The sequence below is a fragment of the Pezoporus occidentalis genome, unplaced genomic scaffold, assembly GCF_034315485.1.
Source record: "Pezoporus occidentalis ecotype Australia unplaced genomic scaffold, CSIRO_AGI_Poc_V1 ctg8, whole genome shotgun sequence".
Taxonomy (NCBI): Eukaryota; Metazoa; Chordata; class Aves; order Psittaciformes; family Psittacidae; genus Pezoporus; species Pezoporus occidentalis.
Window position 1 is genome coordinate 8,825,359 of NW_026916158.1, and position 14,728 is coordinate 8,840,086.

Below are 14,728 nucleotides of genomic sequence, written 5' to 3' on the forward strand. Positions count from 1 at the left end.
CTCTCCCAGCTATATGGAAACCCAACGGCAGAGATCACAGCCCAGGAAGGGCAACAACAGCTCTTCACCTGCAGCAGTCCGGTGGTCAGGACACTCCACTCAGATGCTCTGCAACTGCTCTAATCCAGCCTCTGCATCTTTTCTAAATAAGAAGCATTTGGTCTGAGAAGGTCGTCTAAATAGAGCAGGGTAGTTAGCTGCTGAGAGTTCACTTCATGCCTCTGCACTGCTGCAGTCTAAACCCTTCATATGCCTCTGGGCAGTGACTGGTTTACTCATTACTGTTAACGATACCTAATGTCACTCTTCATGCACTTCTGTGGTGAAAATGTTTTCCTCTGAGCATGTCATTTCACTAAATTTCTCACCTAGGAACTCTGGAACTACAGCTAGTCATGGTAAGGCAAAGAAGACAGTGTGCAATAGAAATGACTGCAGCAGAAATAACGCATTTTCATATTAGTAGGCTCTTAATATATTGGCTGTTACTTATCAACAAATTTTAAAGTCATTGGTTCAATACTTTAATGCCATTTCGAGCAGGTTTAGATTCTTTCCAGACTAAAGACCCTGAAGAAACAACATGCAGCAAGTATGATATTGATACAATCTTGTTTTCTAGAAACCTGACAGGAAAAGCTCAAGCATACCGAATGCTTCAAGCTGCTACCTCACTCACAAGTATTCTGAAACAGCTGCAATTGCCAGACTGGCATTAGCATCCTTTTTTGTCACTGCCCAATAACTTGGCGTCCAGTAGTAATGCTTCTGCAGGCCATGGGAGAGCTCTGCAAGGTAAATGTGCCCATCCACTTCATAAGGCTCCACGTCTGTGCAGTTAAGTTTCAGGCGGCCCATCTGAATTAATTCTGAAAGTGCCTGAAATGAGTAAAACCAAGAATGAGACACAGAATATTCTCTTGATTGCAGTGAAGTCTTTAGAAGATAACACACGACAGGAGAGTATTTGATTATTTCAGTATGCTGATGTCCAGTGAGTCTCATTACAGCACCACCATATTATAATTATTTAAATAAACCCCATAGTTAATCAAGTATCTTGCTAATTATTGTCATTTTTACAATGACTGTAAACATGAACTAGGATAAACAAACTCCAACCCTCTTAGAGGAGTTCAGAAGCAAGCACTTACCATACAGGTGGCTTCATCAAATTTGTTCCCCCAGATGTAAATACAGGAAAGTTCTGTGTTTGTTTTCATTGCCTCTGAAAGAGCTACAAGTCCTTTGCCACTTATATTGTTGCTTACTACTGACAACCTAAACCAGAGAAAATAGTTGTGCAAATGTGTGCTAAACCACAGAATTCCCATCTCTTGGTCAAAACCAAGAGTTTAACTATGATTTACTCTTATTTTATATTTTATTATTACATATTATTATATATCTGATAAGTATATTGAAATTCTACATATGTTATTAATAAATATTTATTTGTATCAAGGCCAGTCCTACTATAAAATCTTTCCCATGTTGCTAAAGGCAGTTTGGACTATGGACTTGTACCATTTCTCAAGTCATTTCCATGACTGGTGCAGCCATAACAGGTTGTTCACTACTTAGTTCTTCAATCTCAGTGGCTGACTGCCTGGTGGCCAGGTCTCATCTCTCCTCTGCCTTGAAGCCCAAGCCCTGGCATTTCTCCAAGCTAAGCTTTGATCTTTGTGCAGTGGCAGTTATTTTTATATGAGTGAACCTGGAAGGCTTTCAGAGGCACCTAGCAGCCACCACCTCCTCAGTCTGCTACTTAAAACTAATGGCTTCAGGTAACGCCTTTGATCAGCTTTTACATCCTGCCAGGGCATGGTTTAATGCCGGCTACAAAATACACCCTGATGGAGAGATTACAGCTCTTTTGGGTTCACTCAGAAGCTAACTTAGAGGATTTTCTTAAGTATGGAACATAAGAATCAACAAATATAGTGCCTTATCCCTGCATGGAGTCTTATTATCTTAAAATTCTGAAAGCTGTACAGCTCCTGCTTGGTTTTGGTTGTGTACCACAGGGACCTATGCTTTAAAGATGCAAAAAGAACTAACAAGATCTAATTTCCTCCCCCGCCACACGTCCCTCAGAACAACTGTAAAAACTGTGAATCACATATAAGATGAACTACTACAAAGCTGAGCCAAACATCAGCCCCAAAAAGCCCTAAAGAGAAGAAAAGGTGTATGTCAGGCCACACAGCAGTGGATACAAGATATAAAAAAAAAAAAGTACACGGAAAGATAAAGTGAGTAGAGAGCAATCCTGGAAGTGCAGGAATGTAAACACAAGGTGTTAGCATGTGGGGCTGAACGGCATGTCTTGGCCTTGTGTTTTACTCCTTTAGCTCATTCAGTTACCAAACACAGGCTTCTTGTACTGCACAAAATACATTAGTATCTCGGGCCTGGCCTCCAGCTGCAGGGCTCTAAGAGGACCTGTGGCTCACTTCCAGCACAGGTCTCAGGGCACCTCTCATAGGAGGAAAAACCTATGCTTAGCAAAACAATCCTACCCAATCCATCACGTTTTTTTCACCCCAAGAAGGAAAAACGGACCAAAAAGTTCAGAACTTCCTGACTTTTCCATTTTGATCAACATCAAAGCACACAGTTTTGATGTCAGCTCAGACACTGCAAAGCCCAAGTTCCTTACACCTGCAGATTCTGGGGAAACTGTGTAAATACTAACGCCTGAAGAGTCCTGTTGTACAAAGCCAAGGCCTCACTCAGGTAGACGGCTCCATCATCTTCTATTTGGTTTGCATTAAGATCTAGGATTTGCAGGGTCTGGTTCCATTTTAGTAGTTTTCCCAGAAATTTTACACCGTCACTGGTTATTTTATTACTGAAAGAGAGAGATGCACACATTTTTTCTTAAAAAGGTGGTAAGAAAATGAGTTTCTAATGTTAGTCAGGGCTGTGTCACTTAAAAACTCTTACCAGGCAAGATTAAGGTATCTCACGCTGGAGTTTTCATACAAAGCCTCACACAGTCTCTCCACACCAAAGTTTTTCATTCCATGCTTGCACAAGTGTAGTTCCACAAGAGAAGAGTTATTTTTCAACATCAGAGCTAGATGAACTGTGGTCTCTTCCTAAGAACATACACTGAGTCTTATTAAGCTATACTTTAAGAAAAAAATATAGTCTTGTTTCAGTAAAAGGGAGATTCACAACCACCAGAAAGATTTCATAGAATCATAGAATGGTTGGAAGCAACCTTAAAGCTCATCCAGTTCCATCCCCCCTGCCATGGGCAGGGACACCTTCCACTGCAACAGGTTTTTCCAAGCTCTGTCCAACCTGGCCTTGAACACTGCCAGGGATGGGGCAGCCACAGCTTCTCTGGGCAGCCTGTGCCAGTGACTCAGCACTCTTACAGTGAAGAACTTCTGAATATCTAAATCTCCCCTCTGTCAGTTTAAAGCCAGCTCCAACTGTCATATTCCTATATGCCTTGTAAAAAGCCCTTCTCCAGATTTCTTCGTAAGTTCCCTTTAGGAACTGGAAGGCTGTTGTAAGGTTTCCCCCAAGATTTCTATTCTCTGAACAAGCCCAACTCTCTCAGCCTGTCGGTTTGGTCATCAGTAATGTTCTATTGTTGTGTATTGTATTAAAAATAGCTGGGAAACAATATATAAGGATTATACTGAAATAAATAAATAAAATACTGGAAAGATATATGCACATTGATAGTGCTATGTACATCCCTGCAGATACCAAAAGCATCAGTGTTTGAATCATTATGTCTAATTAGTTTTCCTTCCAGTCATTGCTCTTAAACTGAATGTTTGAGTTAGTCCTCACTAACATTAAAAGTACTTTGTTATGATGCTAGTCTATTATTTCATCAAAAGAAATAGGGTTGCTACAGGAAAAAATATACCTTCTGTCATTGTAAGACTCAGTTCATTTTGAAGTTTTGATAAGAAAATAATGAGTGAATACTTAGAGCCAAAAATGAGGGAACAACCTAGAGGCCTCAGAAAATTAGAAAGTTGAAGGTAGGAACAGTGGCTAGTAGAATCTCACAGGTACAGACCGTGCCCTTACTGGTATTTATTTTCAATAGCAGTATTTTAAATTGACTTCTAAAACTGGGGTTAGGTAGATCAAGCCCTGTCTTAGTAGAAAAGAAACAACTAAAATCTGCTTAAACTGTGGGAATTTAGGAAGATCTGGCCTTCACAACAGTTTAATTTCATTATCCTGCCAGCAGGAAAATACTGTCCATAGCACAGACACCCGAGAATTGCTGCCAGTCTGGTGAAACCACCGCTACAAGCAGCTTTACAGCCAAGACTTCAGCAGGAAAAGCAAGGTGCAGAAGCTGCATGCCTGCAAGCAAAAGCCCCACAGCTCTGTGTATCTGTACTTGTAGATTCTCTTTTCAGCGCTTGATTGTTCCGGAAGGATTGCGTCTTCCTTTTGGGTAACAAATTCATAGTAGGGTTTACATTGATGAGGTGCGTTCATTTGTTAAATTTGTGCTTCAAGTTCACGCAGTAAAACAACCACACATTCCAGTGATTATGGCATATTGTTAAAGCGTGCCTTTCTTCTTTAAGCTGCGGGTATTGCACTGCTGAGATAAATAGCAGTCTTTTGTTCTTCCTCTCATTTCCTGCTGAACACCATTTCTCCCCATTTGCTGAACTATGCATGAAACTCTCCACACTGTAACAGCAGAAGGAATACTTGGTTCTCCAATATCAAGCCCTTTCCATTAGCTTATGATTTAACAAAAGTGTATGTACCAAGAAAGCAATTTTTAAACAATTAACCTTCTAGTTAAACCACGGCAGCCTGTGATGGCACAAAACTTGGCACAGAAAGAGAGAAAGAGTATTTCTGCAACAATTTACTTCACTTTGTAAGGAAACACAGAGAGCCATGCAGTTCAGATGTACATAAAGGCATAAGTACTGACTTTACTATGCTTCCCTCAGCTAAAACTACAGTCTGCTTACATACCTCTTGGCTGAACAGTAAAGGACGATTTAGGTTTATTGCCTTGACTGATTTGTTCTGATTCAGGGCTGATGCTGTTGCTATTAGACATTGCACACCCTGGAAATAAAAATAAACTCTTTAGAAAAAAACCTATTTGATGTATAAATCAAGCTAACAAATTACCGCAACTTCCTAGAATTGATTGTCAGAAGATCAAAAACATCAAATGGGCTCAGATTAGAAATACTGTTATTTCTGCCCCCATGCACTCTGGAGAGATACAAATGCAGCTGGCAAGTGCTTACAGACACACAATGTATTTTCTGATAATACCAGTGCCAGCTCCCCGTGGAATAATAGAGTGGAATTCATCTCAGTAGTACAAATGACTAGGAAATTTGGCAACTCGGAAAATAAAAACCAAGAATAATGCATCTCAAAGATACTCATCCATTTAATTGATCCTCTATTTTGGTTTTCCTAATTTATGAAGCAAAACCAGCTTGTGTGTTTTCCCTGAAGTCTATGATAAAAGTCTTAGCTAACATTTATCTACTAGGTAAATTCACACTAAATGTGAATAATGTGGTACAAAGAATACAGTCTAGAATACAGGCCAATTTGGATTTTTTTTATTTCCTTCTAGTTTGCTCACTGATTTATATTTGTGCTATTTTCCAGTTAGGCTGGTCTGCACCCAAAGCCCCTTCATTCTAAACCAACTCTCTACGAACTCCCTACCAAGCATAAACACATTAAGCTTTCAAATAAATCCTACACTGGCTACACTTCCCTTGTTTATGTATTTGTAACACCCTGCACACTTCCTGAGGTATTCCCCTTTCTAGTTTAGGAGCAAATTCTGCAATTCCAGGAAACGAATATAGGATTTAAAAGCTATCCACAGGTTTTTATACTGGCTAGAGTAGGAAGCACCCTTTTAGTCCATGGAGGCATTCCTATCCTCACGGTCTCCCTGCTCATGACTCCAGGAGACACCAGGTTATTTAGGATCAAATCAGGCTCATTTTGAGCAGCCTTTCTGCTCAATTCAGCACTGTTGTGCTTATGTCCTTTAGGGACTGAAGCCTGATAGGAGCAACAGAGCTATGGGACTGGGCTACTTTCAGGTGCACTGGATACTTCAGAAGGAAAAGAGCCTCCAGGGAATAAGAAGTCCTTCCTTCAACATGACTTACACAGGACTTAGGCAGCACAACAAAAATGAACAGCAGAAACAAATCTCAGAAAATGTGAAAGCCAAGCAGTTGAATTCCCAGGGACATAGTGGCTCATACACATCATCAGTTGTGACTTCTCAGGTGTATGCAACATGCTTGTCCAAGTACACACTGCAATATTATATACTGCTACCACAAAATGTAAAATCAATGTCAACAGATGGCATTTTCCCCTAATTAAGTAGTGCAGAACCTTTGTAATATCCTTGAAAGACTTAGGTCATTGCTGATTATTTCACTGGGTTACTCACTATATCACAGTCTCCAAGATCCAACTTCTCCAAGGTTGAATTAATTTGTAGCATTGAAGCAAAGAACATCCCACCTTTCTCTCCTATTTTGTTCCCAGTCATTCTCATATGCAGAAGAGTTTCATTCCCCTAAACAAAATAAAAATAGGAGACAAAAAAATCAATGCCTTTGAAGCGGCCTGAAAAACAACACTGTCCTTTCCCCTGTGAATCCTGCTGGCTGTCACACAAAGACAAAACAACCCTCCAGAAGAATCGTGTTTAAGTGATAACACTGACTAAGCTGTTGGCTCAGGCTTTCCTCAGTGGAATGAAATGCATGAGAGTCTGGAAGCAAAACTCAAATATTTGAGAACTTTTGTTTCTCCCAAGTCGACAAATCTCACACGCACAAAAATAATCCTGCCTAAATAAATCTGCCTGAATTGGCATCTGAAATGTAAATTATAACAAAACTGATTTAAATCTAGTAAGTGTTTTAAGCAAGAATATAGTTTGCTTTATTTTTCATCGGCTTTTAAAGCACACGACCAGTCGAAGCTCAGTGAAGCCGGTCACCTTCAGTAGGACTACTTAGTAGAGTCAAACCAATGTGTAAGTCTTTGCAGGAGTGGAGGCATCACTGGCAATATAAAGTTCTGATCAGAGGTCTAGAAAAGTCAGCATCTTTCCCCTCACCCTCCATAGAATTTCAATGGATATAAAACAGCTATTCAACTGTTAAAGCCCAAAATGAAATGCAGAGTAGCTTCATATTTTTATTTCCTTTATAATCACTAATTACCAGAGATCACAGTTGAGGAAGAGATTACAAACCAAGTAGTTCTGTTAGCAGCAGAACTAATGAAGCCCAGTTTCATACAGGTTTGAGGTCTTCCACATGTCCCCAGCACACCTTCACCTGATGCAGTACCTCACTCCAGCCATCTTCTTCCCTCTCCCTCCCTCAATAACAACCTACCTTCACCCCCAGACTTCCCTGCCTGGCCCAATGGCAGCAGGAACCCATGCAGCCCAGGGGTCCTGCCATCTGCCTGCTCAGCAAACCCAGCAAATGCTGCTGGGGCTGTACAAAGAGCTTTGGGGGCTGCTTGCAAGCCCAGAATGATCTACTGTACAACCTTAGTGCTTTGGTGGCTGCTTGCAAGCCCGGTATGATCTACTGTACAACCTTAGTGCTCTGGGGGCCTGTCAAATTTAGCTGAAATCGGTTCAGAATCCAAAGACTGTGAAGGAGGAAGAGCGAGCTCACATGAGTCTCATTTCACAAACACTACAAATCATGCACACAAGCCTCATTTCCTTGGGAAGCCACATTAAAAATAACAGACTTTTTTTTATGATTCTGCTGCGAGCCAGAGTTTTGAAAACATGTCTGAGACATCTTGAATCCAGACAAATACTGACATCGAGGTACAGGTAAAAATAATACAATTCTTTTCTTTTAAAAGAAGAAATTGATGGCACTGCATATCCCACAGCAGAGCATTTTTCACTTGGAAAAATCCAGCTGTGATAGTTGTGATAATTAAGTGTTAATGGCAGCACAGTACAACGTTTTCTTGTGTGAAACCTGATTTCTGAAGTTTGCTTTGAGAAAACAAGCAGTCCCTGTGATACAGTAAACCACTGAATGGACCGAAGAGAGAGGGCCCCTTCAGCCAGCTCTGATGTTGGCAGGACAGCTAGTACAGTTCCTCAAAAGCAAAAATACCAAACGAGATACCATTGTTTAAATCTGCCAGGCAAATACTCACATGGAGCGCTTTTGCTATCAGCTCTGCTCCACTTGTGCCAATATTATTAAACATCAGGTTCAGGTACCTCAGAGAGGAGCTTTCCTGAGGAACAAACAAATCAGAAAGCAATCAGACTCCTTTCCAGAGCAAGCCTGCAGTTTTCAAAGAGGATATGCATCACACTTGTACTTAAAACCTCTGACCTTTACTGCATTTCAGACAGCCCTTGATTTGGAGAAGTAGTTAAAGAACGCCAGTGTGTCAGATGATGAGGAAAAGGCAGAAAAACATGCAGCACGTAAAAACATGTCCTCAGGGTGCTTACAGAAACCACTTGCGAACCCAAGTGCTCAGCATGACCAAACGAGGCAGGTGGTCAAGCTCAGATGCAGACCTTCAGGCACTTTGCAAACCTCATGGCACACCCTGAGCTCCAGGAACACAGGCACCAAGTGGTAACTCACCATTTTCCATCTCTATTCCAGTGCTTATAATGACAAAAAGGCAGCATTAAAGTTTCCTATGTTTAGACCTACAAAAAGTCTAACAGAGGTGATAAGTATCTAAAACAAACGCCCTGGGACATTTGACACTTCCATGACCTCCTTCGTTAAACTGAACGGTAAGCCTGAAAGCCCCACAATTTATTCAACCGTTCTTTCTTTTGGACACCTTAGCCAGATGTCCAAGGGTGTTCTACTAGAAATGAAAGATCTTCCCAGAGAATACAGTCTGAGATTTTAGTAGGATGGATTTGGATGTGAAAGTAAAAAGTACTGAAATTTTGCCAAACAATTGCACTCTTGTCTCCAATACAGCACATACAAATATTATCACTGACAAATAAATTACAAGTTGCTGAAAGAGAAACATCACTGTGGCACCTGGAGGAATGTTGCCATGGTCTTTGCTCCAGCATCAGTCAATACATTATACCTAAGATCCAAACCTGAAAAAGATGAACGAAGAATGTGACAGATGCATATCAACAATGAACTGATCTCTGAAAAAGAAACCAAAACAAACCCTGCTTAAGTTTTCTTATATTAACACAGCAATGTTTAAATGTATATTAAAAAAAGCTTACCTGTGACAAATGCAGCCGTACGTAAGACAGAGACAAGAACTTGAAGATTGTCATCTGTAACTCTCTGCACAGGCACTAGATGACTATTTCCAGCTATTTTTAATGTGAACCCTTTTGTCCATATGCTGAAACATAAAAATGTAAGCACATGGGGAGAAGTAAAATGCTACAGATAAATGAATTCTCTCTCCAGATAGGAAGTGTATCCAGGCTTGCCCTCGCTGATGTGTTTCATGCAGTTAGCTGCTGCTGTGACCTTTGGTAATGCCATGGCAGACAATGTGATTCAAACTGTACTTCAGCACTGTCCTTTCTGATAATCTGGACACTGCACAGCTGCTTAGCACACATGCACAAAAAGCAGGAAGAAGCAAGATGAGGGGAAGGCAGATGGAAATATAGACTATCCTGGAGATTACCTCATTATCTCCTATTTTCTTGTTCCTTTTCATTTATTTACCCTAACCTGCCCTCAAGATCAAAACCTAACACAACCCATTTCACCATGCTGTATTTTCTCAGGTTTTCTCTAGAAAGGATAATTAACTTTGACCCCAGGAGCATACATGGGAGGAAGCCCTATCTAGACACATAATGAGAGAGAATTTGGGTAGTTAATAACTTGGCAGGATTCAGAGACATTTTAGGGAAGCTAACTGTATGCAGCTGAGGCTTTTTTAAACAGGAGACAAAAGGAAGGGAGTTAGAATTTGGGTTTGGCTTTTTTAAGGGACACAAAGGCACCATCCTGTACATTTTTCACTTTTTTGATTTCACTGCTTGTAAAGCTGCCCAGAAGGGATATATAGCTACAAACTTCTGCCAAGATGATGTCAAGATGAGTCAAACCAGAACTTCAGCAGTAAATGCTAAATATGATTTGTGTTTCAGCCTGAAACTGCATGAACTTTCGCACTGTTCAACTCCTTGTCCTGCTATCTTAAGACTTTCAGAAGCATCTGAAACACATCGTTCGTTATTTCCTTACATTTCATCATTTTTATCAGCTTCTCGAAGCACATGAGCAATGAAAGGGTTTTCAGGTTGGCCCAAGTTTTGGCAGACCTGCACATAGTGCTGGTGAAGATCTGGGCAAACTGACATGACCTGCTGGAAAACAAAACAAAGCGTTATTGCATCGTTATTGCAGCCTAGCAACATCACCATAGACCCAAGCGCTGTCGTGCTGCGCTTTGCATAACAATAAAACTGGGCTTGGTCTGAAAAGGGTTACAACTGCCGGTATGCAGCACATGAATAACAGATACAAACAGACAAGAAAAGAATCGGGAAAAATGTGGATTTGTGGATGTGTTCCTGAAGCCATCCCAAGGAACCTGAGCTAACAGAATTAGTATTCATACAGGCAGGACCTTTGCTCCCTCTAAAAGCGGCGAGCCCCGACCTCCGCAGGCCTACCTGAGCGATTCACACCGGCGCCCTCTCCCTGCGCCAGCCCGCGGGCGAGCCAGGCTGCCCCAACCTTAACAACGGTTGGTAATGAAGCCTGTTTCCAAGGAGGGTGTGACAGGCCCTCCAGGAGGGAGCTGGCAAAGGCAGCCAGACTCAGCCCATGGCCCTGGCATGACGCCCCACCGCCACCCTTCCCCTCCTCACTGTGGAGAGTGGCCGCATGCGTGGTGCCCGACCCCTGTATGGAGGGGTGCTTCATCAGCTCACCCCCAGAGTATTTACTCAGCCGTCTGCCCTCAGTCTCCAAGGAGGCTTTGCAAAAGTTTCCGTGGTTGCATGGGTTAGCAGTTACTTCAAAGGTGTCTGTGCTGGTCCTTTCCACCAAATGGCTTCACTATTGCCTTTGTACGCAGCAGCGAGTAAGCTAGGATCGCACACTCTCCTGTCCCACAGCGTCTGGGGCTCACTCCCAAGTACTGAACTTGGAGGCAATAAAGAAGAAAATACCCTTGTGCAACATCTGAATTGGACTGGGAAGCCCAGCATGCGTCTCCCCCATGGTGGTTGCTCAGTTCTTCCTCTCATCTTGGTGGCACCTGGAAACCATTCATCTCTGAAAACATGATGTCATCCCAGAATGGCTACAGCAGGAGAGAAAAGGGTATTTAGTAGGAGATGACTGTCAGCTACCTCTTGACCTCTATTTTCTCCTATCATTCCTTAAATGCCAGCGACAGATTTCTTCTATCCAGACATCGGGTCTCTCCCTTCCCACCCCTTGCTCTTTTGCTACTGGCAACAGTACAACTTTGAGGATTGTCAAATACCAGATTCACTGGCATCTCTCTGGCTCAGAAACCACTGTCACAGAAGAAGGTGCCACCTTTCTCCAGCAGGACTCTCCCAGTTTTACCATCAGCATAGCTGAAGAAATGTCAGGGTTTGTAAATAGGGCCCTTCAAGACACAAGGAGATTGCTTTATCCAGCTCCCTTGACTTCACAAGTTCACCCTCTGAATTTGGCTGTTGGGACACTTCCGAATGCACTTGTAAGAAATACCCCTGTGTTGCTTTTACAGCCTTTTAAGTATAGCTTGCGTGCTAATAAAAGACAGAGGGGAAGCTGGCACATAGACGGGAAATTTCAGCCGAAACTCATTGTAGTCAGAGCGATAAAAGGGCTAGAACAAGGTTTGATACTTGAAACCAAGCTCAAGGGGGGAGGGATGGGGAGGGACGGAGGAAGTAGGCCACTATACCGTAAGAGCACACGTGTAAGTAAGAAGAGCCGCCTGAACTAGAGTAGTGGGAAATGTAAACAGGGGCAGGACTTCACGTTAGTAACTTAGGCGCTTCGGATAAGGCTGTAAACCTCTGAGTACCTAACCAGCAGGGAAACAAGGGAGGGACTTTGCGGTTCGGAGTAGGGATTAAAAGAAGGCTGTAAGCAGGGTGAGCTCTCCTCACTGGGGCACCTGTTTTTGCGAAAACGTTTAATGGATTTCTGCTTTGCTGTTGAGTCTGACCTCAGTCTTTGAGGACATTTCCTACATTCCTCACATGAATGGATTCAAAGATACGGTCCTGCTGTATGTACTGCGAGATTTGATCAAAGAACACAAATAGCTTATTGCAGGGGCACAGCTTGAGACTAGAACCAGTCCCTAAATGTTGAATTCTGTCAGTACTTAACTTAGCACAGGAAGGTCCCTGAGTACTGGTGATTTTTCATCGTTTTAATCTTCTGGAATTAGAAATACGGAGCTGAGACAAGGGGGCACAAAAGCACAATGTAGTCAGTTCCAAGTAACATTAAGTTTGATGGCTTTGTAATGGAAAATAACTGCGGTGCTTGAAGGTAGTTGACATAGTTTCAGGTCCTTAGGACCTTAGTACAAAAAGTGTATGAAAAGCAGAATAGAAAAACCGGACCTGGGGATGGGGAGAATCTGGGACTAGCAGATATCCAGGATGGGCACAGTTAAAGTAACTGATAAGTAGAAGGACAGGATGATTGCTGTGTTTGTGGTGTTCGTGAACCCACTAAACTGGTGTAAACATCTACTGGGGAGTGTCCCGGGACTAGCAGATGTCCAGGATGGGAGCAGTTAAACTTAAATGATGAGTAGAAGGACAGGACGATTGCTATGCCTGTAATGTTAATCAAGCTGGTGCTGCAAAGACTGCCAGAAGATTGTTGGGAGAAGTAAACAACCCTTAAAGACCACCATCACATTTTTTGTATGCATGTGGGAAACTTTCTGTAAAATGATGTAATTCATGTGTAGCCTCATATATAAGGATAGCCTGTATCCTGTATATGGGCACGCACGTTAGGAGGAGCTATCTCCCGGCGCCGCAATAAAGAATACCTGCTTGTCAACTTGAAACTCTGTGGGCGAGTTTGTTCCTGGAGTTTTCTCCGAATCAGAGCAGAGATGGCTGAGTCTCAGTAGAGCCAAGAGGCCAGTGCAGGGGGCAGTCACTGGCCCAAAGCTGATTCTGTTGGTTTTGAGTATGATACACAAGAAATACCACTGAATAAAGCGCCAGAGAATGAAGCTCTTTCTCCCACACGTGTCACACAGAGGATATTTTTCATAATGATTTATCCAACAAGTAACTGAACAGTCTTGCCAGGGGTCTTGAGTCTAGAATATCTGGAAGAGCCGCATACAGGGTAGAACCTGATTGTAAGCATCCCCAGAGACATAAATTGCCTGAGGCATATGAAGGTCCCCTACTTGGATCAGGATCACATACAAGATATATGCAAAGAACTGGGGGAGATGAAATCTCCTCTGAGCTTAGATGTAACAATCCCCTCTCTTGTAGTTTGCAGCAAGCTGTAGTCCCTTTGTCAGCTCAGGCTTAACAAAGCAAACTGTCATGAAATTCCAGTGCAGATCTGTGGATACCTCTATCACATTGAACTGCTTGGCCTTCTGACAATCATCTCAAGTGTCTGCCTAAAGAAAGAGTTAACCTAAAAAAAAAAAAAAATCAAGGAAATTTACCTCCAGAAAAAGATTTGAAAGTTTTCCCAAGGAGCTTTGTCATATTGCTAATTCAGAAATAATAGATCTAAAGTACAAAATATAATCAGTGTCATCACAGAAGAGGGAGGCTTTTTGACAAACCCAGTTAAGCCACTTTTAGCTTTTAATAACTTACCCCCATTCCTCCTTCACTGCAGCACTGCCAGAAGCTTGCTATGCTGGATCTGTCTCATAATCTCCTGCACAAGCTTCCCCCAGGTTTGAAGAATCTCACTGAAATGAGACTGCTCAAACTGCTTGCAGCCTGAAGAAGTTCCCACCAGATCTGCTGCTGCTTGTCCCTTTCTGTGTTTATATAAATGACAACTCCCTTGATGGTATTCCTAAAGGAATATGCACTATGAAAAACGTGGAAGTATTGGCCCTGGATGACAATCAGATACAGGAGTTGTTTGGTCCTTTGTTTTAATTTATATTTTATTGATACCTCCCTTTTGCAAATTCTAAGTTCTTCATTACAGCTGTGTGCCATCTTTCTTTACTACAGTGAGAAGGCATGTACCACCCGGTATGCACCTGAACCTGGGTTATTCATCACTGTATTCAGGCAGGGAGAAGAAAGCAAGAATGTGGAAACACTGACCTTTGTGTTGAATTACAAAGATGAAATCCCAATTGGCTAGCCTGCTTCCATTGTTTTGAGTCTTTATTTTTTTTTTTGTGTACACTGGAAAGTAAGAACTGCATTTGCTTAGACTCAATACTGTGAAGGTAGTGAGGCACTGGCACAGGTTGCCCAGAGAAGTTGTGGCTGCCATCCCTGGAAGTGTTCAAAACCAGGTTGGAGGAGGTTTTGAGCAACCTGGTCTAGTGGAAGGTGTCCCTGCCTGTGGCAGGGGGGTTGGAGCGGGACTGTCTTTAAGGTCCCTTCCAACCCAAACCATTCTGTGATTCTACCACAAACTGAAACAGAGCAGATGGCAATTTAAAAATGGATGTAGTATTATTAATGCCTTTAACACCACTAACATTTGCA

General features: G+C 42.2%; 2 protein-coding genes across 9 annotated transcripts; one reads left to right on the forward strand and one right to left on the reverse strand.

Moving 5' to 3' along the window:
- Nucleotides 1-598: 598 nt before the first annotated feature.
- On the reverse strand, nt 599-11,074 carry LRRC34 (leucine rich repeat containing 34). 8 transcript variants are annotated; one of them, XM_062603442.1, is made up of 11 exons: nt 10,976-11,074; nt 10,269-10,390; nt 9,281-9,405; nt 9,078-9,142; nt 8,212-8,295; nt 6,455-6,583; nt 4,984-5,079; nt 2,950-3,104; nt 2,699-2,854; nt 1,155-1,281; nt 599-879 (listed from the first exon to the last, which is right to left on the reverse strand). In XM_062603442.1, the coding sequence occupies exons 2-11, from the start codon at nt 10,382-10,384 to the stop codon at nt 676-678; spliced, it is 1,257 nt and encodes a 418-aa protein (XP_062459426.1). In that variant the 5' UTR covers nt 10,385-10,390; nt 10,976-11,074; the 3' UTR covers nt 599-675. The 8 variants fall into 8 exon arrangements, with proteins under 8 accessions (XP_062459426.1, XP_062459425.1, XP_062459424.1 ...); XM_062603441.1 differs by having other exon boundaries at nt 10,269-10,387; nt 10,961-11,074; XM_062603440.1 differs by having other exon boundaries at nt 10,961-11,074.
- Nucleotides 10,914-14,161, forward strand: LRRIQ4 (leucine rich repeats and IQ motif containing 4). The gene is given in 7 exon segments (XM_062603226.1): nt 10,914-11,033; nt 13,210-13,633; nt 13,636-13,694; nt 13,697-13,783; nt 13,786-13,858; nt 13,861-13,974; nt 13,977-14,161. Coding segments are annotated over 7 exon segments (1,062 nt in total).
- Nucleotides 14,162-14,728: the final 567 nt, after the last annotated feature.